General features: G+C 42.0%; 1 protein-coding gene across 2 annotated transcripts; it reads left to right on the top strand.

Moving 5' to 3' along the window:
* The first annotated feature begins 593 nt into the window (after positions 1-593).
* On the top strand, positions 594-27510 carry LOC119659179 (proton-coupled folate transporter-like). Of its 2 annotated transcripts, XM_038067137.1 has the most exons (11): positions 594-1001; positions 1070-1179; positions 21408-21558; positions 21654-21837; positions 21899-22085; positions 22143-22272; positions 26538-26674; positions 26739-26928; positions 26989-27145; positions 27224-27311; positions 27374-27510. In XM_038067137.1, the coding sequence occupies exons 1-10, from the start codon at positions 863-865 to the stop codon at positions 27285-27287; spliced, it is 1449 nt and encodes a 482-aa protein (XP_037923065.1). In that variant the 5' UTR covers positions 594-862; the 3' UTR covers positions 27288-27311; positions 27374-27510. The 2 variants fall into 2 exon arrangements, with proteins under 2 accessions (XP_037923065.1, XP_037923064.1); XM_038067136.1 differs by having other exon boundaries at positions 595-1001; positions 27224-27500.

Raw genomic sequence — 27510 nt, 5'->3', positions numbered from 1 at the left:
GCGATAGCACATGGGTGTTGTTGACCCCCCCCCATAGGGTTTTATGGCAATCTTAAAGAAATTATTTCCCATGAATACAAAATAACCTTAGAAAAATTTAGTTTATTTAGATAAAGTTCCCATGTAAAGATTAACCGTCAAAAATTGGAATAGAGGAACGCTAGATATCTAGGGTGAAACAACTGTCCTTAGTCAAAGGTTAGTTTCTGAACTTATCTTGAACTCAAGTCGAAGGAGATTTTCTTAAGAAATTTTCCAGGCGACTGTTGCTATGTATCTAAATTTAGAAACAATAAACTAACACCACACTTAAATATGCTTTTTGTTCAAGTCACGGTAAAAAAAGAAACAATATTTCAGTTATTTAATTCCCCGTTTGAATATAGAAAAAAAAAAAAACAAATTGGATCCACAAAATATTGGTCAATAACGTCTTCCGCAAGAATTTCGGAGAAAGCCAATCTTATCGAAGGCGATTTACTGTAATAAAATTTCAGATACAGTCGACGAATCAGCACATTGTTTGGTTGAAGGGGTGTTGCTTGCTCAACTTTGAATTCCTCAGTTCCCAGAAGCAACGCTGTGCCTTGAAAGCCTTGCTATTCGCAGTCAGTTGATCGTCTTAGTAGACACCGAGTCGTTCGCGGCACACTTTCTAATCAGGTTAAACTGGGGGTTCCACCAACAAAGTGAATCACCATCGCTAGTGCTTTTTATCTGAAGCTGCTGCATATAGTGTTGAATATTTCGCATTCAAAGTGTAATTGTTGCTCAAAGTATGAATAGTTTTTTCATCTAAATGGTCCCAAAGTTTGGATATCTGAATTGAGTTCAATGTGGAGTAAGAATAGTCACTTGAAACATGAGTTCGTCAACAGAGTCGCTGCTTGATTACGACTCTAGTGATCATGGTCGCGGTATTTCCGGAAGATCTTTCGCTTTCCGCGGTCTAGTGTTAGAACCCGCTGTTTTGCTGTTATTTTTTTCAATTGATCTCTCAGGTGCTGACGATTCTTCGGATGAAAATAGCAGGAATTTGTGTACTAATGCTCTAATGTCTCCTCACTAGGGGTTGTGATTCAAAACCAAATCATATTTCAAACATGCACCGTAGTTTATGGTTACAATAAATCCGATTGTCTCTTGCTTGGAACTCAACACCCTAATCACAACACAGCGGTAAGATATCAAAGTTTATTTAGTTTTATTGGCATTTCTTTGAATTCTAATGAATTGGCTGGTGTAAAAAAGGAACTGATAAGGAACGTGCTATCGCAAATATTTAATATGTTTCTTATGAAATGCTCTCAGCAGCTTACTTTCTGAGGATACTCTACTATTAAACGATTCTTGCTATCAGAATCTGCCAGCTCTGCCTGATTTTGTTCTTACATTAAATAAATATGAAAGTATGTAGTATATGTAGATACGCGAATATTTGCACAAGAATGCATAACATACATGTTCATACGTCTGCAAACATTCCAGATAGAGTATCACAAACTATTAGAACCATGTTTCCAAGAATGTTGGAAATAATTAGGAAGTTGGATTTGTTAATTTTATACGAATAGAAAAGATCCTCTTCTCCCTGGATCTGGATTCTCTCATTTCATGTTTCGGAATGAAATACAGTTGAAGCTCCCGTGGATAAATACTCCGTCAGGTTTCATATTGCTTCTTCCTAGATTTAAGAAGATTAATCTAATTAATTCTAAAATATTTATCTTGCATATTCGTCCCTGAAATGAAACAAATCATTCCCAACGGACACCTCCTCAGAAATTAAGGGAGAAGCAAGATAAAAGTTGTGTAATGCTTGCGATAATGAACCGCAACGTTAAAAAATAAATATCGCCACAGAAAGATGCTGCGGCGGCCTATGAGGCAGCAGTTAATCATCGATTGTTTATGCATATTTATGCATACATAGCAACTGATTTATTAATAATGCAAGTCGTAAAAAAACCTCCATTGTGGCGTTAATCTAATAGTCTGCATGAAAAGGCCAAAATAAGGGACGTTTTATGATCTTTTTTCTCAGCTCCTTTATTAGATATGATGACGCAACTTTTTCTTACCAATTAATCCAGCCTTTGACTTTTGTTTAGTTTAGTTACTGGGGAGAACCGCAGCTCCGACCTCTCCCCGTCTACGGCGTTCGCAGGTTTTAGCGAATCTGAGAACATTCTCCAGAGGCAAAGAGTGTGCAGATTCTTCATTGAAGAAAACCTTACCGAGGGATCTTCGTCTGAAATCTGAGGAGGCCGGGCAGCTGCGTAAAAAGTGGAGGACCGTCTCCTCCTCCTCCTCACATTGGCTGTACATAGCCGAAACCACCACCCTAATCTTTTCCATATGGTAGTTTAAGGAGCAGTGTTCTGTTGAAAGCCCTATTAGGGTTTTCATGTCCCACTTCTTAAGGGACAACAAAAATGGCGCTCCGGAAAGAGTTCAAATTTCTCCACTCGGTAGCGTGAATTCTTGCAATTTCACCCTTCAAAGTAGACTTGACAGTGGATGGCCGGGTTCCAAAAGCTGGTTCTGGTCCCACCATTGTGGATTACCTCATTACCAGCGATGTTAGAGTGCTCCGACACCCACATCAGGAACATTTCGTTCAGTCGGTCAATTTTCAATAGCACCTGATGACAACTCCGCACCAACTGGCTTGATATGTCGTTGCTGTTTAGTGTTGATAATGCCGCCTCATTGTCGGAACAGATTCGAATGGTGCAACCCCTCCATTTTTGTCGCACACATTCATCTGTTTCCAATGAAATGGCATATATCTCCGCCTGGAATATGGTCATCATTTTTCCGGACGGTCGGGTCAGTTCCATAATCAGATTCGCCGCGAACAACACCCCTGCGTCCTCCATGACTGACCCGTCGGTGAAGATTATTAAGTCTGTAATCTGAAAAGACTCATGGCCATTTATCGACCATTCTTATCTTTTGGTGATTATGACAGTGTACTCGTATGTCTTTTCAGAGGCGAATTTGGAAACCATACGATCGGCCGGCATCAGAGCTACCGGAAGTTTGTTAATGAATTTCTAGATAAACGCATAACCGTATTTTGGGCCGCCTTTCCACGCTCCAATGATATCGAGTCCATATGCGTCATTGACTGCTTTCCGTTTCACCTCCAAGTGAATGGGGGTAGATTTAGGATAGCTTGAAGTGCCGCAGTCGGCGTAGTACTCATTGCCCCAGTAATACTTAGGCAACCAATCCTCTGAATCTGCGTTAGCAGTTTCCTGCTGTTAGCAAAGTTCAGTCTCGGCCACCAGACCATGTATGTACATCAAAATGGGTTTTATTATGTATGTATACATCCAGTGTATCCGTTTTGGTGAAAGTCCCCAGGTCTTACCTATTGCATTCCTACAACACCAAAGCAATCTGCAGGATTTCTGATATTGTTCCTGGATATGGTGCTTTCGCGTTAACTTGGAGTCGTAATGTACTTCTAAATACTTGACTGTTTCTGCCAGCTGGATTTCCGTCCTTGCTAAGGTGAGTAGCGTATAGCTGCCCCACTTGACGTTCCTAGTGAACATAACTAGTCCAGTCTTCCAAGCTTTCACCGTGAGTCCATTGCGGAGGCATGAATTGTGGATTTCATGCAGAGTTGCATTCAAGCTTGCCGGTAATTATTACGGCTAGGTCGTCCGCAAATGCTGGCGCAAAGACTTTTTTGTCCTCCAGGAGCCATAGCAGGGTATCCATTACCAAGAGCCATAACTGTGGAGAGAGAACCCCTCCTTGTGGGCAGCCCCTAAAACATCCTGCTTCAATAGACTTCTGGCCGACCAATATGTGGATTTTTCTCCACTCTAGCATGTGAAGGATCCAACTGATTAACATCGGTTCGATTCCATGCTGTCTTCCAGCATCACAAATTGATCCAGAACGCTGTATTCCCCATCAGTTTATCCTGCGGTCTACTCCTTGACCCCTAATTAAGTTAAAGTATGAAGCTAAAAGTATGTTGGCCTCCACCACGAGAAGTACCGTGTATCACCTTAAAAAAACAGCTTCGCGGTGTGGGAATTCCCTTGCATTTGATTCTCCTGGGGCGTCAGTGATTTTATGCTACAGTTCGGGTAAATGTTGGCTGGATTTTGAATATAAGTACTTTTTTATCTGATTTCAGTAAAAGAAATCAATTGGATTTACTACAACAGATTTTATTAAACCAAAGTCATGATTTTTATACCAGAAAGACATAGGGGTAATGCTAAAGCTTTGTCAACCGTGCTGCCAGCATAAAGGAGGAAGCATTGGCGTGTTGGAGGTTGATCTGACGAACTTTTGTGTTTTTGAATATAAAGGTAGTCATATATGTAATAGATAACAGTTGGAAGCGTATGCCCCGGTCGATATGAATCTCACGTGTGTCACCAAATTTCGCTCATACACTACAGTCGAAGGCTCGGTTCCTTCGCGATCAACTTATCTGAGAATGGTCTCATTTATTGGTTATCAGTGGAATGCTCAGGACATTCCCGCATTTTCGACTTAGCACCTGCTCTTGTTCGCCATGTTCGGTAAGCACAGATTTGATTCCAAGAGTGATATCCAGTCAGTTCTGTTCACGTCATTAGCTTCCTTTTTCCGCTTATTCCTTTGAAAATGTAGAAGAAGGTTTTACCAGGCAGAATTTACCCTGCGCTCTCTTGATCCCCTACAGGGATTTTGTCAGTGTATGCTCTATCTTCCACACGCATCGAGATTGCTCGCTTTTTCGAGAGGCAAAAATCGTCCTTAACTCTCCAAATAAAAAATGTGCTCCGCAATTTTCTGATATATCAGGCAAGATGAAGGAGTCTGGAGAAATTCTGTTCAGCAAACATGCCTGCTTTCTTCCTTGAGCTGGATTGAATATATCCGACGTGTTTTGTTCTGCTCTGCTCGGTGTCGCGGTGAACCTAGGACAACTAAGATTGTCTGGTGAAGCCACTTTAAAATGGAGGCGGTTTTGGTCCAAGCGGTGTTATGTTTCTTCCATGCATTTCTGCTAACCGAAGAGTCCGTGAAGCTTCCTTTTCCGTGCCGCAACGACCATGTCGTGTCCTATCCACTTGCCCTTTAATGAGCCGAATGGCTTGTTTGGCTCAAAATGAATGAATTTCTGTGTGGTATAAATGAGAAAGGAGTATCTTTCCCAGTTGTTTTGCAAATGCTGCCCCCTTTCTGGGTCTCTTTTTTGCCCGGCTGAATAGTCTCGTCATCTTTTTTGTAGCTTTTTTAAGGAAAAAGATAGTTAATGTACTAGGTGATAGGCCTTGAAGTAGCATTGGAGATCCTGTTCCCGTTTAACTTTTATGGAGAGTTCAGGCTGCTCTGATATTTTCTGGTCTGGATGTCTCAACTTGCGTTTTACATAGGTCAGCTGTGGTATCCACAGCTATACTGCAAAGTATAGTATTTTTATGAAAAATTATCAGCATATTAGATTGGCGTGTGGTAGAGAACTGGGTAGCCATAGTGATTATTTCGTTGAAAATCTGTAGGCCTTCGTCAACTCTACGTTTGGTTTTCGAAGGAATGTTGATTTATGAATGAATGCTTATGTATTTTCGGACACTCAACCAGTTGGTTGATTTCGCTATTAGTTTCCTGCTTTTATTCCTTGCTGTAGATACGCTCACGGAGCGATGGCGTAGGTCAGGACGCCAGACAGCTTTTAGGGATATCGAATTGGTGGACCTAGCACAAAACCGGGGTGTCTGGAGTTCCTTATTAAGGCAGGCTTTGATCGGATACCGGTTGTTGCGCCGTTGATAATGATAGACAGGCTCACAGGTTTTATGATACCGGGCGAGTAGTCTGAAAACAGGTCATAGCAGTATTCGATCGGAATCAGCTTACACTTCAAATTTTTAGTAACACCAAAATCAATCAGGTCCGGGATTTTTCGCCAATCTATTCGCCAATGACTGGGGTGTTTAAAGGAGACGATGTCTAAACTAATGTCTCGGAATAACACGTCTTTGATCTAGGCCAGCAAGGGGATTGAAGTTGCTTTGAGGTAATTTTGACAGTACTTTTCTGAAGGATAATGATGCTTAATGCGGGAGTATTTCAAAACCACCATAAGCTTTTCCTCCTGGATGCTTAATATCCTAGAAGCAATGAGTGAAATGAATTAGGGATATCCATATTTTTATTAAACAGGAATTGTCGTATTTCCACTCTATTTCTTGCATCGAGGACATAAACTGGTCTTATGTTTGAGTTAGTGTAAGACGAAGTCCTTCCAGTTTGTGGGATGGGACTTTAGGACCATTTGCTTGGCGGTACGGATTTAGCGCTAGCATAACTTACGCCTTGCGGTGCTTTGTCTTTAGAGCCTTCAACTGTCGAAAATTGTCAAGGTTGGTGACTTTACTCTGGTTGAGGGTGTTGCGGGCAAACAAATTTCGATCATGTTTGGAGGAGCAGTCTGTATCCAGTGGAACTTCACCCGATGATATACGATTAGAAACATGGTAAAGGGCTCCTTTCGCCTCTTTAGCTGCTCATCGTTGTGAATGAGCCCATCGATGACATCCCTCACATGACTATCGAAAGGCTTATGGCCCACGGCAAGTTTATCCGTTGTACGATATACGATAGTGAAGTTTTATTTGTGGCAGATTCTGTCTCTCTCAGCAACGCAACGATGTAATTCATTCTGTCAAGGCAGACGCTATGGTTTAGCTCGTTGCGGTTACCCTCGCTTGCATCCATCAAATGAGTCGTCACCTCCTTAACATTCATTCCGCGGTCTCTCTCAACGTTTTCGTAGGGCGCTAAGTCCAATGTCGCTTGGGCATGTGGTCGACAACTTCAACAGCAGTAGAGATGTAGACACTTAGCTGGTGGCCTAGTGGCCATCAATATTCTAACCCAGATTGCTCAGGATTTTTGCCGCAGCAAGAAAGCTTCCCCTCTATCGGCTATCCGAATCGTGGAGAGGGTTCGTGTTGAATTCGGAGGGCTGACAATCTATTTCCCTGCGAACAGATGAAGTCGAACCTTGCCACTTTTTTATTACTCCGTCCTAAATTAACTGCTGATGGCAATTTGGTCGATCTCATTAGGCATTCGTTGCCAGTCGGTTGAAATTCAACGGGCCTTGTGGGAGGCCCTATCTTAATTTGGAATATACGAATCTCTACGAATAGCCAAATAATTTCTACATATATTGGAGAACTGTCTCTGTTTTTTTAGTTATTTAGTGTTGATGACTTAATATAAATTGCGTTATTAAATTCGAAGAAACTTTGTAGGTTATCAATTTGACAAACCTGATTGATATTAGGTTTCGTTTGAACTGGTGTTCTTTACGTCCGAATTCGCAGCCATACACACCATTGTCTTGAAGAATGCGAATTTGTAGTGGAACTAGCATTATTCTATGTGTTATGCCAGATATACAGGTTTAAGTATTCACTTGTCATTGGAGAGTGCCATTGTTGAATATTTATTAATTTCTAATTTCCTTACCAGTTGATTTGACAGAATCATTCAGCTATTTTGCTTTCCCCATGTTTATCGCTTAATATTAATTACATTTGAGCCGAATTCTATTCTGAGAAAAGATCCAACCTCAAAGTCAAAAATGATAAAAATAAAAAACCACATACTTCGAGGTGATTTCCAGACATAATCTGCGAGTATGACATCACATAGATAAAGATCAAAATTATGAAAAGTCATGCTATTGACAGCTTTAGTGAAAATTGGTAGTTTAAAAGCAAATCTTTCGTGGAAATAGATAGTATAATATAATCTTATCGTAGTGGAAGCAGATTTCGAGAAGGTTGTTCACCCAGAGAATGAAGGTTGTGAAAGTATCCATACCAGGTGGCAAGTTTTAATACAAGACAAGTCGGGGAAACCAGAACTGGGACGCTTCAAGTATAGAAGGTTTTGTGTATTTCTTATATAAAAATATTTGTGTGGACTTTTCGTAATTTAATGCGTGTGATGATATATTATGTCAGACTATTCACCCTAGCGTAATACTGACATTAAAAGTCTTAGATTGAAGTAAATTTGGACAGAAAAGAGGCTTTGACCTATTATAACTTCTTTAGTAATAGTGCAATTTCCACCAAACTTTTTAGGATCGTGCTTTATATTATGACCTACACTACTGGATTGATTCTTGTACAAACTTAGGAGGGACTTGAAATCTATTATTGAAATTTATATACTATTAAAGGGGGAATCACACGATTTTCAGAATTGACTTTTTTTTATTGCATAGATCGTTCACTTAGCTATCTCAATATGTGGTGCAGAAATTTCAAAGCGAAATTCGCATTTCTTTAGATTTTATAGGTGTAAAACCGAGCGATTATCAGGCGCAGGTTCAGGCTCGGGCTCGAACGCCCAGGTGGTAGTCGATTTATGTTCAGGGTCCAATAATGCCAGCCCTTGATAAAGCACACGTTTTGCATGCTGGGGCTGCTCGTGCAGTTCTGGGGGGTTTGTACCACTCCAATAGTGCATGTTTTGTTTATTAACGCATCTTGGCAGATGAAAATGTGCCTCATCGCCAAAGAACACAAACGCGTCGTGAGGTAGGTTTTTGACAAAGGCTTCACAATCCCTTTTTAGTGAATCGAAATCGCATGTAAGTTTTTGCACCCCTGCCAGTGTGTATGGATGAAATTTTAGGTCTTTATGAAGAATTCGTCTTACTCTGCGATCAGAAATCCTAAGAGTAACTGAATTTTTGCGTGCAGATCGCTTGAAGGATTTCAAAATCGCCCTCCGTACCTTTTCGACGTTCTCAGGACTTCTGCTGGTTTTTGAGGGTCCTCACTTTTTTTATACACACTGCCAGTATCCATAAAAGTATCCATCCACTGAATAATCGATATCCGATCAGGAACAAGTCCTGCAGGCGCGATTTTATTTTTTTTTAAATGCACGCTGTTAGGAAAGTAAGTCGCAGCGCCCTTTTTAATGCGCACATGTCACCTTTGGTAAGATTAATGGCGGCTGTGTTACGCGCAATTCGAATAAGGAAGTTTACGTGCGCACCTTGTACTTAGGAAATAAGTTATTGGTTTAAATTTGAAAAAAAATCTCAAAAGTGTGTTCGAAATATGACTAATATAATGTCCAAATTTGAATGAATTCCAATTACAATTTCCCACTAAAAAAAATTTTTGTACATCGAGGTGTTAAAAAGTCTTAGAAAGACACATCCATTCTAGCTCTCCTGTGAGAACGTCAAAGCAGGCATGGATGTAGTGTGGGATTCGCACCCACTAAAAAAAACCCCACCTCGCTCCTACTTTTGCCCCACTGGACCACCATTTAGGCATTGCTTCACGGGGTGGGCTTGCCTTCTGTAGACCTTCATATTTCCAACTCCGCAGTCTTCCACTTCTTTGCTTCCTTCAGCAGCTCCATTCTGTCTTTAGGGCACAGCCCCTCCTTTTCTTTGCGTTCTTCTTGTGCGTGCTTGTCTTAGGAGTTCGGTTTTGTATCCGCAAAATTGCATCGATAACCGAAGTCCAGTTCGCCTCCGACCTGAGCATTTCCCGGATTAAGTCTTGGGGGCTCACGCCAACTTCCAAGGCCTCATTCAGGCTTCTTCTCTCCTCTTGGAAATAGAACGTGAAAACAAGCCTTCAAATGGGGTTTCCCCTTTTATCACTTTATTTGAGCAGATATCGACAGAAGATAATTCTGGGCCTAGATAACGTATAGTGCTGGCTTTGTGCCTTTTTTCAGATTTAGTTTTTCGTTTGGGGGGGGGGGGGGGGGTCAATGGGTCCGTGCAAGAAATAATTACTTCGCAGCACCTTTACTGCCCCATTTTGCATGTAATACCAGAGCCGAGGCAAGCTTTGCAAAATACTAATCGAGACCTTTTATTTGATATTTCACCTGACTATCTGACCTGTTTCTTTGGTCCTTGGCGCTGACGTTACCATCATATACTCTGTCTTACCTACATTAGTTTGCGGTGCTAGATCTCGCGCCAATTGCCGCGTACTCAGCCCGGATGAAGGTAGATTGTAGATCTCGGGTTGTTCTTCCCATAAAGTCAATATCGTTAGCATATTCGGGGATAGTGTCTATAGCATTAATATCAGCATCATAAATCATTTTTTCTCTGGTCAGGTTAAAAAGGATTATACATTATCCATGGGGAACCCCCTTGTTTTATACCATTGTAGATGGTAATGATATGCTGCCTTTATCTGTCCTGGCACATTGATCAGTGTCAGCCTAGTCAGTCTTATCAATTTGATCGTGATACCGAATTCTCTCATGGTTGTGTACAGTTTAACCCTGACTATGTTATCATAGGCAGTCTTGAAGTCGATGACAAGATGATTCAACTCATGACCCTTATTCTGATCTATCGCTGATTTGCCTGAGGTGAAGGCTTTTTGGTATGTGTCGATGATGTTCTGGGCGCATTGTGCTATTCAACTTTGCAGGATAACGAAGAATATCTTATACTCAGTAAAGTGGTACCTCTGCTGCTGCATTTTGTTGAATAACAAAACCTTATTAGAATTTTTTTATTTACTGTCTGTTCTTTTAATGAAATCGAAAGCAACCTTTAACCCACTAAAACCATTTTTCTTAACCCACTTTATCCACGGAACTATCTACAGACATTACATCGTGGGGCGGGTAAAAGCCCTACCGGCTTGCTCCTATGGCAAGAATTGTTCCCCTTTTTTGTAAGCGCTCTATCCTTTGAAGCTCCTTCTGAATAGAACTTATGGTGCACCTACCTGCATTCCGCACATCTTGGAATTTGACCATTTGCGAAATGGTTGTCTCCACTCGTAAGGATCTCCTCAACAGAAGTTCAAGCTTTTCGTTCTCATTAACAAATCTTGGGCACACAAAGAATATGTGGTCCGGGTGCTCGAATTGGTTTAGGCATTCAGGACAGAAGGGGGAATCATCATGTCCAAAACGATGTAAATACCTACCGTATCTACCATGCCCAGTCAGAAACTGAGTCAAGTCATTGTGGACATTTCCATGCTGGCGCATAATCCAAAGCTGGATATTTGAAATCAGCATATGCGCCCACCCCATCTTGTGGTAATTATCTCAACGTACCTGTCGATTCTTGATTGTAGGGATTGTCACCTCCCGCCGTCGATCTTCGGCATTATGGTCAGCGCGTATTTTCTAGTTGTTGCTAGCAACATCATCCTGGGTGGTTTGGTTCCTCCCATATTGGGCATCATGCTAGTTAAGGCTACTTTCTCACCCGTGTAGCTCAAGTGTTCCTTAAAGGTCAATCGATGATCCAGTATAACACCGAGGTATTTAATGAAAGACTTTGGGTTTAACACATGCTGCCTCCCGCGAAACATTAGAACTTCTTTTAGCTTGCGGCTGCTGACTAGTATAGCCTCGGTCTTGTGTTCCGTCAGCTTAAATCTATGTGATGCCCGCCAATCCTTGATCAGCCTGTGCGGTGCCTTACTTGCACAGATAACATCTTCAAGAGATTTGTCTACTACCACAATTACAATGTCGTCTGGATAGCCATAGGTATTTTGATGCGCAGCACATGGTCATACATCCCGTTCCAGAGTAGTGGACCCAACACTGATCCTTGGGGCACTCCGCCGGTTACCAAATATTCAAATGAGCCTACGTCAGTGTCCGAGAGAGGCTTTCTATCCACGAACTAGTCCCTCATGATTAACTGAATATACGTGGTAAATTCAGCCGGCTTAGGGATTTTATTATATGCTGCCATTGTGCTGAATTGAAAACATTCCTCACATCGAGAGTGATGATAGCAAGTATTATGTCCTTATACGTACAATGGCTTGCTAGATTGGACACTGGTCCATGAATATTTGACAGTATCCAGCGTTCATCGACCAGCGGGAAAACCGTACTATTGTGTGGATATGCATCTTGCTTCCTCTACAAGAAGATGTCCTCTTCCAAACAGGTATTAAAAGTGGAAATTAACCACTACTCGCCTGCGCTGCCTTAAAAGCCACGTCCGATATTCCGTTCAGCCTGAGTGCTTTTTTAGCCCCTAACTTTTCGCAGTCAATTCCTCTGTTATACTTGGGATGTTCTTTGGGAGATGATCTCTTTCAGTCGCAATGGTGCATTTGCCTTGCTGTGGAAACAGGATGGTCACTATTCTTCACAATAAAACTAGGCGGGTGCTGTTTCCTTTCAACTTAGCCATTGCCGTTCCTCCCTGCGGGTTGATGTCGACCTCTTCACATAATTCTTTGAAGGAATTCCGTCTAGTCTCACGCATCGCCATCCGCACTGATCTGACTGCCTCGCCTTTCTCTATGCTCATCACTCGCGCGTTCATAATGTGCAGGCATTCGGTACGCAGTTGTCTTTTTTGTATGGTTTCGGTAATCTGCGGGGCGTTATTTCTTGGCCTTGGCATCAGCAGCATTACAGACTGCGAGCATGCTTCTGTCAATTTGCTCGGATTTTTCTCTCACTGTACTTGTTAGTGTGAAACTTTCCTTTAATGTATCGGCCAACATTTTCGCGTCAAACAGTTTTGAATTCCATTACATCGCCGACATGACCTTATGTCTTTTGGATATCCATTTTCTTGCTCTCCATTACACTAAACAGTATAGCTTGATAGTCGCTATGCGTGTGGTGTTCATTGACTCGCCAATTAATGTCTCTCATCATCTCTGTCTGTCTATCCGACTTTTTTCCCTGAGGTAGTAATCTTTCAAAGACACTGGTACACATATTCCAGCCTGTGGGTGCCGATTTGAACGACCCCCTAACTCCTGCTGTCTTTCCCACATTACCACTGCAAAGTATTATGATGCTAGGTGGACATAGCTCTAGTTTCTCCCTTCGCCCATCGATTGCATTCGCAACTGTGCCTTTCTCACCTTAATGTAAATGCTGCTCGAAATTCAGTCTCCCATCTATTCTCACTCCAAGGTATTTGACTGCTGATTTTGAAGTGATAATACGCCTGCCCTATCGGCGTGATCTACTATTTTAGTCTCGCTAGCAACAGGGATTGTGAGGACATCATTATATATGATGCTTCACAATACCAAAGCTTTCTATCTGTTAAATAGCTGTCGACAAGCGCAGTTAAATAACTGGATACCGCCAAAGACCTTATAAGGTTCCAACTGGCCCGAGTTGAACGCATTTTGCATGTCAAGGATAATTACTGCGTAAAACTTGCTAGTGGCACCCTTTCCATGCATCGCATTTTCAGCTAAGCCAGTAACCAGATTGATCCCTGTCCAGCGCATGATATCGACCCTGTATTGGGACAGGGTATCAGCGGTGCCATGAGAAAAGTCTCAAATTATTCGTCTGTTTTTGTTGCCGAGTCGTTGTAAAATCCATGTAGTCCCAGGTTCCTTTCATGGCTTCGTAACTTCGGTTTTCCATGTAGGGTTGTCAGCCTTACCCAGCCTAAGGGACCAGTTGGTATAATTTGTATTGTTTTTAGCTGCGGGAGACTCGTCTTCATCCTTCTCCATCTGCAGTTTTTCATTAGAAAGAAAGGATGGGGTTTGGTGGTGAAGCTGTTGGGGTTAGTTCACCGGGCATTTTCTAGGCCTTGTGCTTCATCGTGAATGCCAATCCACATTTTCGCCCTGGGATTTATACTGCCCTTTGGCAGCTGTTTGCATAAAGCCGGAAAGCGTTGCAGTCCCTTCCCGGGGGAGCTGGGGCGATATAGTGCCTTATGTTGCTACTGTTACTGATACTATTCAGCAGCCTACGAGGTAAGGTAACCTTTTGGTTCTGGTTAATCACTCGCAATAAATTTTAAGAAAAATTAGGCTTAATACAGGACATTCGGCAGCGTCAGATTCTTTCCTGGTGTTTCACAATTTTTTTCTTTTATTCTCTAGATCAGATATCTGGGTAGATAATTCTCTTAATAAAGTCACTGTCGCTTTAAGTATGATAGATAGCACGCGTCGCGTCTGAAAAAATAATTGCGGATACCAGATAAGCTGCCATAAATTACTGTCGATTGCGATAATATGTAAATCTACTACCCAAGAAAGAAAAGTGAAATTCATTTAAAAGAATCCCCTTTTATTCAAGGGCATCTTTGGACATGTTTCGATAATTATAAAATTAAAGTTTTGCATCGACTTAATCAATCAGATATGAGTGACTCATAAAAAAAAATTATGTAAGATGCAGAGTATATTATATGGTGATGTATGCCTTATAAAACTAATTAAAGTGTAAATGTAGAACGTGGTTACACAAAACTTGTATATCTTGTATATATCTTGAAGAAAAGAACACTTAAACTAATCGGAATCATTTACAGAAGGTTTTGAGAACTAAACTCCGGTAATGATGAATCACTGGTCCATGAATACTTTATAATCGTAGAAAGTCGGTGATTACTAATGTAATCAAAATATTCTTGGGAATTTTGTTGAATGTGTTCATTCACATGTTACTATTCACAATATTAAACAGTGAATCACTAGAATATCCTGAGGGGGCAATAAGTGAATGGAAAATACATAACGTGACTGTAGATGTCGTAATCTATGCTTAGTCGAAGAGGAGGAACCGTCTACGACAGCACATAAATTTGATTGACGCAACTATTAGAGGCATATTATTATTATTATTCTGTTAAGGGAAAGTCGCACTGCTTCCTTAAAGAACTATTGTGCCCCTTTTACTGGGTATAGTGTACCTATTGATCATAGTATCTCAAGCAAGCCTATAACCATCAGGAACTTTAATATGTTCCCTACTTCCAAATCTTTCAACTCTGCAACTGGTATTGTTCTCCCAGATGCCTCGACCTGCTTTGCACAAGTGCCGGACACTGCCCCAGGACGTGTATAGAGGTTTCGTCCTCCTCCTCACAAAACCTGCAGGCAGTGTTCGTAGATATCCCTAGCTTCCCTAGGTGATAGTTCAGCCGACAATGACCACTGAGAATTCTCACTATGATTCGGACGTTCTTTTTGGTGAGGTTTAAGCATACCTTTGTGCGCTTGGGTTCGTATCCCCTAATAAGCACCCTGGACTGCTCCATCCCTGGTAGGCCCGCCCAGTATAATTCCCTCAACCGTTCCTCTTCATTTTTTAGAGCCATGGCCATGAAACCGTTTCCGATTCCACAGAAGGGTTGTGGCCCGTGCGAAGGCGTCCCTGCTCCCTTCTTGGCTAGTTCGTCAGCTGGCTCGTTGCTTTCTAACCCAGCATGGCCTGGAATCCAAAGTATCCAGACCTTGTTTGACGTTGCTTTCTAACCCAGCATGGCCTGGAATCCAAAGTATCCAGACCTTGTTTGACGTTGCTTTCTAACCCAGCATGGCCTGGAATCCAAAGTATCCAGACCTTGTTGGACGAGCCGAGTGTATTCAGTCTCTCAAAGCATTCCCATACTAGTTCAGAGTTCATCTGGTTGTACCTAAGTGCCTTGATCGCTGCTTGGCTATCGGTGAGAATAGCAATGTTCTGCCCCCTGTACTTCCTTTGAAGATTAAAGGAGGCACGTCTGTCTATGGCGTATATTTCCGCCTGGAATATGCTAGTGTAGTTGCCCATTGGTTCAAAGTACATTTTCCTTGGACGAATGACACCGGCACTCGCTCCCTCTGCTGTGAGGGATCCGTCAGTGTACTAAGTAATCAGTTGCTGGTTTGAGCCGTATGTCGCAGGCACGCTCTCCCAGTTTGCCTTATTACTCCAAGTGAAACCCTCGTTGTCATGTTATCCCTTGGTATCAGTAATTTGGGATACCGCCTAGAAAGAATATCAATCTTCCTTCGGTTTAGGCAGCTCCTCGCCTCATTGATACTCCCGGTCATCCTGAATATTGCCCTCCTTGCCTGCATCTGTATGTGCAGATAGAGAGGGGTTAATTCCAGAAGGACCTCCAGGGACGCCGTTGGGCATGTCCTCATTGTCTCACTGATACACACGCAAGCCAGTCTTTGGAGCTTATGTAATTCCCTGGCTTGTGCGCTGAGTTCGGTTCTTTCTGCCCAGATTACCGCTCCATCGTTAATCATTGGCCTTACTATTGCAGTATATATCCAAAGTAGTATCTTCGGGTTGCAACCTCATTTTTTTCTTGCTATGGACATACAAGTCATCAGAGTCCTCGTGGCATTCCGACATGTGTCTTCCAGAGTAATTTTTGGTCTAGCATAATTCCCAAATATTTAACCTCTGTTTCTCGTTTCACCTCCATATCATGTAATCTTATGGCTCTCAGGTGATTTTCCCCTACAGATTAAAACAATGTCGTCCCCGTAACTCTGGACTTATTTGTTAGCACGTCCAGGAGTTCGTCCACTACCATACTCCATATAATCGGTGATATTACCCCGCCCTGTGGACAACCTTGAGTAGTGTTGATGACAATAGAATTTGTACCTGTCGGTACTTCTATTTGCCTGCTTTCTACCATTTTGCCCATCCAGAATGCCAGGGTGTTTCCCACTCCCTTGCGGCTCAAGGCATCTTGTATCTCTGTGTGCGATGTGTTATTGAATGCTCCTTCGATATCCAAAAACGCACACAGTGCTATTTATTTTGTTTCTATGGTATCCCATAGTACATCTGCCACCTGATACAGTGCAGTTTCAGTTGACCGTCCTGCCCGGTAAGCATGTTGGCAGTGATGTAGGGGATTACACTTTAGAACGGTAGTTCTTATATAGTTTTCTATGACCTTCTCCACCATTTTGAGTACGAACGATGTTAGGCATTTTGGTCTGAAAGATTTAGGGTGAAAAGGATTCTTTCGCTCGTCTCCATGCCCTTGGTATGTATCCCAGTGCTATGCTCCCCCTTACCACCCTCAGAAGAGACTCTAAGATAACTCTTAGGCCTCTATGGATTAGTGCTGGGAAAATGCCATCTATTCCGGGAGATTTCAGTGGTTTAAAAGTTCCCACTGCCGACCTTAGCCTAGCTTCTGAGCATATCTCCTTTGCTAGTTTCCAGTTCTCGTTTCTTCTCCTTTTATTCGTTGTTGGGGTGCCAGGCAGATTGTTGTCGCCTGTGATCTGCTCGATCCCTTTACAGAATTCCACGAAGCTGTTCCGTTTTGCTTCCCCGGTTTGGCAGATACTCATAAATGGATATTATAAAAAGTATGCACTTGAATATGAGAATGAGCCCACGTGGTTAACAATTTCTCTGCAGCTTCATGCATACGACATTATTTAAACTTATAAGTCACTTTCCATAACGTAAATAGGGAGTGTATCTGGAACGTTCTATGCAGAAGAGGCATACCGAACATTCTTAGTTGAAGGAAACTTCGTGGCGAAATTTTCATCTAAGTTCTGAGGAACCATAACAAAGGAGAGGAATCCCCTCCCTGTGGGCACCCCTAAGATATCCTTCCTCCTGGATCGATTCTATAAATCACCGTGAATGAGGCATAATTAGAAGTACTTTTGATGTCTATGAATGCGCCTAAAGCATATTCTTTTTCGGACATCGCCATCTCAATTTTCGTCATGAGCTCATGAGGTGCTGTTTTCAGGCCTTTCTGGTAAGCATGTTGCCTGGCCACCTAAGAATGTATGTTTCTTTTGGTTCCGATTTGGGAATAAATATCATCTTCACAACGCGCGAGTTAATTGGAATAAACGCGTGTATCAGGTGTGCATGGTATGTATTTTGAATATGTAGACCCGGGGCACCCTACTATTTATTACAAGAGCAGGAATAATGCCATCCGGACCCGCTTATTTGTATCTATGGAACGAGTTGAATGTCCATTTTGCTCACTCCAGTGATACTACTTTTCAAGCCAGGGTCCAATCTTTCGGTTGAAGGCTGTATGCTTCTATCAACTCTGAGATGAGATTTTGGATGCTGACCTGGAAGTGCACTTGAAGCAAATGATTTTCCGTTTCTTCATCGCTTTCTGTGTACCTTCCGCTCTGTAAACTTAAATAACCCATCTTCTGGCTACGTTCTTTAATAAGGATTCGTTTCAGCTTGGAGGTTTCCCAAGAGAGTTAATCTCTTCAGCAATCTTATGGTTTTCTTTAGAGCTTTCTGTGTCTCTTTATATCGATTCCAGTCAGTAGCGGAATCAGACTTCAGAGCACGTTTGAGAAGCGTCCTTATCGTTCTCCTTTGTTTTGCCAAATCGAAGTTCCTCCGCGGTGTTTCACCTTCTTTGGTGTTGCGGAATAGTCGGCAGCACCTTTGTTCCCGAACCTTGTTAATGTCGAACTGGGGAACGCCGATACTAAGGAAAGCCTATTGACTCTCTATTCCGCTTTACTGATTAGCAGAATACAGGCGGAGGAGTAAAGGTTATTTTGAATAAGAAGTTGTTCCAAAACCTCAGCACCATATAAAGGAGACCAACCACATCATCATCATCATCGACGGCGCAATAACCGGTATCCGATCTAGGCCTGCCTTAATAAGGAACTCCAGACACCCCGGTTTTGTGCCGAGGTCAATCAATTCGATATCCCTAAAAGTTCTCTGGCGTCCTGACCTACGCCATCGCTCCATCTCAGGCAGGGTCTGCCTCGTCTTCTTTTTATACCATAGACTTTCCGGGCTGAATCATCCTCATCTATATGGATTAAGTAACCCACCCACCGCAACTTGTTGAGAAGGATTTTATCCATTATCAGACGGTCGTGGTATCGCTCATAGATTTCGCCATTATGTAGGCTACGGAATCGTCCATCCTCTTGTAGGGAGCCAAAAATTCCTTGGAGGATTTTTCTCTCGAACGCGGCCAAGAGTTCGCCATTTTTTTTGCTAAGGACCCAGATATCCGAGGAATACATAAGGACTGACAAGATTATTGTCTTGTACAGTAAGAACTTTAACCCTATGGTGAGACGTTTCAAGCGCCAACAACTTCAGGGTCAGGTTAAAGGGGGCGCATGATAGGGCATCCCCTTGTCTTAGACCTTTGTTGATTTTGAATGATCTCGAGAGTGATCCTGCTGCTTTTATCTGACCTCGCACATTGGCCAGGGTCAACCTTGTCAGTTTTATCAATTATACCCTGGCTATGTTGTCATAGGCAGCCTTAAAGTCGATGAAAAAATGATACACTGATGGACATATTTCCGCAGTTTTTCATCACTTGCCGCAGAGAGAAAATCTAATCTGTTGCTGATTTGTCTATAGTAAAGCGTCTTTGGTATAGACCAATGATGTTTTGGGCGTATGGGGCTATTCGACCTAGCAAGATAGTAGAGACTATCTTATAGATTGTACTCAGCAACACAATACCTCTATATTTGCCGCACGGCGTGATATCCACCAGCAATTCATCAAAATACTCAACCCATCGCTCCAATATGCTCATTCTGTTGGAAATCATTTCCCTCTTTGTCTCGGCAGAATGAGCATCGTGATGGTCTATAAGGCTTCATTCTGCCGACTTGTTGGTTAAACTTGCGCGCCTGGTGCGGTTGCTCCCTGTACTTTTCGAGTTCATAGACTTGTTGGTTCTCCTAGGCTTCCTTTTGTGTGAAGTCGCTTTTCCGTTCGCCGGAGTTCGTGATAAGTCTCTGCGCGTGGCCGCGTTCTTTGAGAATGCAGCATTACTCGGTGTGCATCATTCTTTCGTTCCGTTGCTAGCTTACATTCATCGTCGAACCAGTCCGACTTTTCCTAGGGCTGGGGCCAGGTAGGTTTGTGGCCGTATCAATGATAACACTCTTCAGGTGGTTGTGAAGATTAATTGTTTATGCTTCATCTCCAGGATATCTGTTAGCTGCGATTATTCCGGCATTTATTCCCCCTTATAGGTGTTACGTAGGGCGGTGTTGTCAATGGCTTCAGTGTTCACTCTCACCTGATTGTCAGAGAGCACTCTACCAACGAGATAGTGATCCGAGTCTATATTGGCCCCCCTATATGTTCTGTCATTCAGCAAGGCTGAGAGGTGGTCAGCACATGGTCAATTTGGCTGAAAGCCGTCCCATCTAGAGAGGCCCACGTATGTTTGTGGACCGCCTTCCGTGCAAACTAGGTACTTGCAACAACCATTTCGCGCGATATTGCTAACTGAATAATCCGCAGTCCGTTATCATTGGCATCCCTATGTAAGCTGTGGGAGCTGACGTATCACCTGAATACGGGCTCCTTCCCTACTGGCCCCGAGTATGATTTTGATATCATATCTGGGACAGGCTTCGAGGGTTTGTTCTACTGCCTCGTAGAAGCTATCCTCCTCTAACGCTGCAGTCTCCTCTGTAGGGGCGTGAACGTTAATGTTCTAATGTAGTGTTCCCTGCTCTGTTCTGCTCCGTCCAGCATTCACCACATGCAGGTGGAGATAGGGTTTGGTAGTAGAGCTGTTGGTGTTAGTTCAGCAGGTGTTACCCAAGTTTTATGCTCCATCGACCAACCACAGCAAGAGGTTTATCAACTGAGGCTCAAAGTGTGGAAAAGCGAATCATTGTCGAATACATAGAAATGGGGATATCACGCAGTGTAGCAATTAGGAAGTATCACGTTGCTAAATACTATCTATAAGATATTCTCTATCTCTGTACCAGGATAGTCCCATACGCCCAGAATATCATCTTAGTCTCCATTATCGCGGGGCCCTGTTTTTTTTCATTCGTAGTCAGTGGGCACTCAGAACCATAGAGGCGGACAGGGCGGGCGATACTGCAGTATATTTTAGATTTGAGAGGAAGGAACGCTAGATGTGGAATGTCCTTTTATCCATAGATGCTTAATAACTACTTAAATCACTCTGTTAGGATACACACTGATCTTACGTTCTTATGTTTTTGTTAAGACCTTAAAGCACGAAAAAGACAGTGGCATACTTCTGTAATTCCCACACTGCTACTTGCCCTTTCTGTGTGCCTACCACACGCAATTTTCTCAGAAATCATTACACCTATTGACATGAAATTTGGTGGAAAAGTGGAAACTGCATATGCCCACGCATGCAGTGAGTTACGTGATTCCACGTTGAATTTAAGAGAGGGGGGAGGGGTCCCTACACATGCAAAAGAGGAGTGCTAAATTTTTTCGCCGAATATAGTCATGTGGGGTACCAAATGAATGGTCTCAATTAGTATTTTCGGAATTAGGTCTTAGTTTTGAAGGAGGTCAGAAAAGGGTCATTTAAATTAAGGGGTCGGAGAATGGCCCACCAGAAAAATCTGAAAAAAGAAATCATGATGGTGCTTCTCTATGGCATCTAGACAGTAGTTACATTATATAGCGTAGTTGCAATCACGACTGTTAACCTTTCTCACACGTGATAAATAAAAATTATCTCCAAGAGCAAAGTAATTTCAAATTAATTTTGAATGCTTGTAGATCACGGTTTACTAATGCACCTCCAATTTGTATCGAAGAAAATTCAAAGGGCCATCTTTTATTTTTAAATGAAATTTCCGATTTCATGTTTGATATATTTTTTCTAGCAAATTGAGAAGGATATTCAGCCATACGTTGCGAACATATTAATGGTTCGCTCCGTGATGGATGGAATCATTCCAACTTTCGGAGCTCTATTCGTTGGTTCATGGTCGGATCGATTTGGAAGGAAACCTATTATACTGACTGCGTTTATAGGCAAGTAATTAGAAAAAAACCCTTTCGTAACCAATTTTTAAACAAATCCTTTTGCTGCATTTGCGGTTCTAATCAAGTCTTTATCACAAATTCAGGACATAGCTCTTTACATATTCTCTGTGCTATATTAGCATTTGCGTCAACTTTGTATTCGATTAACCCCTGGTATTACATAGCGATGATGGTTCCGAAGGCCATACTTAGTGCAGAGTGCTCATTGAAAAGTGGGGCACTCGCTTTTATTACGGACGTTACAGAAAGTAGTAATAGAATGCTTCGGTAAGATCCAAATTATGGAAGTATTTGTTTTTCTTATCAATCTTGGAAAACCTTGACGTAGATTGGCCGTTTACGAAGCATTCTTATACGTTGGTATTGTTGCCGGATTTTTATCAAGTGGTCCAATGTTTCATGCGACAAATGCTTATACAGTTTTCGCAGTATCTGGAGGAATAATAACGATGGCACTCATAATGATATGGTTCGGATTGAAGGAGAGCGTCAGAGTTAGTGAGATTGATCAATACGTAAGTAATTGAAATTGGTAAGTTTAAAGATGACACGTAAGCTTTTAATGAGCTCAGATATCTGCAACTGGTTTATTCAATTGGTCACAAGTGGAAGATCTTTTGGAAGCAGCGTTCGGCAGAAGGTTCGACAGAGGGAAGTTGTGGCTCATTATTTCAACCTTAACACTGACCACATTTATTGTAGGTAAGACGTATGGAAGTATAATTTTCATGAGCATATATTTAGAGATCTGTCATATAACTTGAATTGGATACTTTCTGATACGATATAGGCAATGTGATTAAAAAAATGAATGCATATATCTTAGCCATGTGGTCATACAAAATCCAAAATTGATGTCCTTCAGTAATGTAACCAAAGGAGTTCAAACTTAATCGGCAAATCGCATTGCAAACATAATTTTTTTCAAGTATCTTCAATAATAGTGCAGGTAAATGTTTAACGAGGAAAAAGCAAAAAACTCAGTGCAAACTTTTTGAGGACTCTTCCTTCTCCATACTTGACAATCGCAACATTAGGCGCGATGGGGACAAACAATGCGAGGAGAAATTTGAATTTTAACAGGTGCAACTAATTACCTGGTACACTGACTGATCTCTGTCAGCAGTCGTCAGACGTAGGAGTCATTGGTCAATGGAAAACATACTCCGAACCATAGGAAATGTACACTTTAGGCGGGTGAGCCCACTTTAACTTCTAAAGGAATTGTAAGGGCAGAATGCTGTGATTCTAATCGACAGTTGGGAATTCTTAATATAGAAGTGCCTTGATAGGTTAAACATGCTTGGCTTGCACAATAGGGTTTGGATACTCTGGGTTCCGCCCCATATTAGGTTAGATGGCAATGCTGGAGCAGAACGCTGCTTTATGAAAGAGAACCCTTCTCCGGAATCGGGAAGCAGTTCGTGGTCATGTCCATAAAGAAGGAATTGGAACGATTTAGGGAACTATATTGAGTGAACTTACTAGGAGTGGAAGAGCACCCTAGACTCTTCCACTATGGAGAGCAAGAACGAAAACGCTCTCAGAATCGTTTAACTCTAACCAAAAAGAGATTTGGGATCATAGTGGAAATACACACGGATCACTGTAAGCTAAACTAGGGTTATCTGCAAACGCTGTCTGGAGAGAATGACGAAAGATTTACATATATTCTGCAACAATACCTGGTACTTGTGGTTAATGCATCTAGGACAACATTTAAATAACGGAAGTAGAAACATACTAAAACTGCCTTCGGTTATAGGATTAATAGGTAGACTACAACCATCAAAATGTCACAATAACTCTTCAAATGTAGTGAAATACCCCTTCCCCTTACTATTGTGTGTATGTGTTTGTGGTAGAGGAGAAGCTAAAGCCTCTGAATATTCAGGTCATGGTGGCCCATTGTACTCGACTCCCCTGTCTAACGGAATATTCCAGATTTGTTAACGTATCGCGGCATTTCCGTTAATAGATGTGATGCTACCCGCTGCCACTGAAGAACACCGGCACCGAAGACCTGAAGTCTGATGCGGCCATAGGTAGGGCATTCACATAGAAAATGCTCCGTGGGTTCTGCTTCCTCATTGCAGGAGGGCCAGGTATCATCTTGAATAATTCCTATCCTAAATATATACCTAGCTAGTGAACAATCGCCTTTCAGAATACTTACGATACTCCAACAAGTCGGATGCATAAGCGAACATCGGCCTAATGGTAGCAACGTATATCCACATTCCACATGAGGCCTGAGTCCTCATTTCGAGGCGAAGGTTCGTCTACATAACTCATAGGCTATGAGAGCTCATTTCAACTTTACCTGTACATGTTTGTTCCAAAGCATTTTTCTATCCATAGTGATTGCCAGATATTTCACTTTCTCGGAAAGTTAAAGGGTTGTACCCTTCATCCCTGGGAGGCAAAGTCCATCAAAACTTCTCTTTTTTGTAAATAAGTAATACGACAACTTAAAGTCCATACTGTGTCGCTGTGCTGTGTCGCATCACAAAGTTTTTGAAAGGCGCATACTCAAATACCTCTTCAATATTCACGAACACCCCATTGCGTACTCACCCATCAGAGTTACATCCTCTATCTTTGAAACCAAAGAATGAAGAGCAGACGCACAAGACTTTCCACGCTGGTATGCGTTTTCATTAGGTGGGTGCAACCTAAGCGCCTTCCCACGAAGGCGACGCTCAACCAGTCTATCCAAACCTTTCTTCGGATTAGAATGATCTTCTTTCCCAGTCTTCGGTATGAAAACTACCTTAACCTTCTGCCAAGCGATAAACATGTAGCCCAAAGCAACACATGCTAGAAAAATATTTCTTGGCAGTCGCTCTAAGCACTCTACACCTCACTTTAGTATTGCTGAATAGATGCCATCCATGCCAGGTGCTTTGAAGTGTTCAAAGGACAGTATGGCAGCTCTCACCTTTTCATAGGCAACAATCCTTTTCGCAGTATTCCAGTTCATCTTGCAACACTTGCGTGTTGAAGGGGTTGCAAAAACCGTTAATTGTCCCCCTACCAATTTTCTATCTCGTTCTACCGGATGGTATACTTGCAGGAGGGTGTATACTGATTCCAGCCTGGAGCTCGTGAAAGTACTATCGCGTTTTCTAAGAGAGTCCAACTTGGCCGACTCGTCTCTTTTAAGGACTTTGCACAGCCTTGAAGACTGCCTTTCTTCTTCCAGGTCCACACAGTAAGCTCTAAAAGAGTCTCGTTTTGAACACTTAACGAGCCTCTTATATTCACGCTGGGAGTTCCGGAAGTATAACCAGTTCTCGCTTTTATTGCTTTTACAAGCACGATTCAGAAGTCGCCTGGTTCCTGAGTTTTTGCAGTTCCAGGTTCTACCAAGGGTCAGACGGAAAAACTTCCTGCTGGAATAATTGCCCAGAGTAAAAGCGACGACAGTAAGACCTGCAACCGAACGTCACGTCGACTGATACAGACAGTGATGGGAATGATTGAGAGATGAGATACATCGAATTGAACTCAAAGTATCTCCATACAGAAATATGACGGGAAAGAATCACATGGTATAAACAACAGCAATACCAGTTAAGAAGGGATCGCCAAAGTGGCCAGACAGCCATCACTAGTATCTAAAAGGCTTATGACGTCCAAGATATATTGAAAACGTTCGGAGAAGACGAACGGGAAAATATCCACCGACTGAGAAGATAGACATATGCCAATTATCGAACGCAAACAAAACCATATACGCAAAAGTCTGCTAAACAATTCCACTGGAGCAGGAATTCCAACGATATAAGCTGAGCATTCTGGACACAAGCGTAAGTAAGATGGGATTCTGGAGAGTACCTCTTTCCCCTTTTCAGCAATGTGTTTTTATAATCTGGAAAGCCAAGTGGTAGCAGACGCGAATTCGGTCTCAGGTTGTTGCTGAAGGCGACTGGAAGGAACGCTTGACCTGTGAGCCGGATTCTGACAGCTTTTTGACTGCAAGATTCCGGTAAAGGTTAAGGTGCATCACAATTGTCCAGTGCTATGCATCAATGAAGACTTCAGGGGTAGTGGAGAAAGAAGCTCCAGCCCCCCACATTCAATACCGATCGCTTGTATCATTCAGCTGTCGCTCGACAGTGGGAGAGCTACCTTGCTGATTGGACCGCAGATATAATGACTAATTCGCCTCAGAATCTCGCTGATCATTGGGCTGCCATTAAAAATGTTCTTTAAGTGCTATTCAAGTCGTGGGCCACGTCCCGAAAGGATGCCATAAGATCTGGCTGTCTGCGGAATCGTGGAAGCGGATCGATGGACGGAAGGGGTCGAATGCTCTGTTCACCGCTGTGAGTGATGGCAGGCGCGTCAGCATATAACCGCAAAGTCGCGTATTTCTAGAGATTTCTGGGAAAGGAATCATCTACTAGCCCAAGGGTCTCATGACGAGCACAATGACAATTTTTTAAGTTACATTAACGCAAGAAAAGAAAAAGGAAAGCATTCCAAGATAGGATAGGCATGAGGCGAAGGAACAATTGCTTCAGAGGAGAAAGACGTGTAACCTTTAAATTAAAAGAACGAAGCAAAGTGTACACAGAGGCTAAACGGGAAAGTTGTTGAGAGGCTATCTTGTCAATCTAGCAACAAAAATACGGAGTTTTGCGCCGGGTTAGCCACTGACCCACTTACGTGAAACATTCGAACGGTTAGCCCTATGGGCGTCATTTGTAATTGCGCTAGTGCACCAAGCCCTTTCTTAATTAGGGTAAAAGTATCACTTAATCATTCTTCTGTGGATTTCTGAAGTCATGTTGGGATTGGCAAGTGTAGAGGAGGAAAAGCCCTCAAAAGCTCTTCATCTATTTTTGACCGGTCTTCCATTACTTGCACTAGTAAAGAATATACTCGAAAATATTTAAGTTCGTTAGAGGCCCCTGTGTCAAGCACAAAGAGCCTCGATATTTATTAATTTGTTGTTGTAGGTGGTTCTGCCAATGTTTCCTTTCTCTTCGTGCGAGAGAAATTTGATTGGACTGTGTCAGAATATACTTTATATCAGGCAGTTCGAATTGCTATTCAAATTGTCGGAAACACTCTCATCTTGTTGCTATTGCAAAAGGTACTACATGAATATCTACTATCAATATCTGTATGGTTTTCATCGAAATAATTCACTTGTTTAGTTACTCAAACTATCAGCCGCTTCCGTAGTTTTACTAGCTTACGGAAGCTGCATCCTAGATGCTGTTATAATCGGAACTAGTAGTGCATCCTGGGAAATGTATTTGGCTGCAGGAACTGGAATATTAAAGGGTATGCCTGCACCAATGTGTCTTGCCATATTATCTACTTTCGTGACTTCCAGCGAAACAGGTGATTTTACTACGCAGAGTTAAAAATAAGATACTTTATTAGTTTTATTTGTCTTTCTAGGGAAAATTTTATCTTTCGTTTCTATATTGCAATCCTTAACACCACTCGCATCAGCTCCATTCTATACAGAATTATACTCGAAAACCATTGATATCAATCCAGGAATCTTCAATCTTGTCTCAGCAGGCCTTTATACTATATGCTTTATATTTATGACGTAAGTGAAGTCAGCATATCAAATAGGGCTTATTTTGTAACCACTCTTTTAATATTTAAAAAAAAACTTCAATTTTAGGATTATATTTGCGATGATCAAACGAAACCAATTCCGAGGAACGAACGACTTCACTCAAGAATAAAGGGTGTTGGCCATTTTTGAGGCTGTAAGATTGCCAGTTAAATTTGATTATAATTGTCAGTACTTTTAAAAAGAATTTATTTTAAGTGTTTACTACCAAAAATAACGTGTCTTATGATGAATAGAGAGTAAGTGTCGAACAGAGTGCTTTTGTATGTATACCTGGCATTATTTATGAGAATGCGCGAAAGTAATTAAAAATGTGTTGACTATATTTTATTTTA

This window comes from Hermetia illucens, chromosome 6 (genome assembly GCF_905115235.1).
Source record: "Hermetia illucens chromosome 6, iHerIll2.2.curated.20191125, whole genome shotgun sequence".
Lineage (NCBI taxonomy): Eukaryota > Metazoa > Arthropoda > Insecta > Diptera > Stratiomyidae > Hermetia > Hermetia illucens.
The sequence above is the reverse complement of the archived record's forward strand: the minus strand, read 5'-3'. Positions and strand labels throughout refer to the sequence as shown.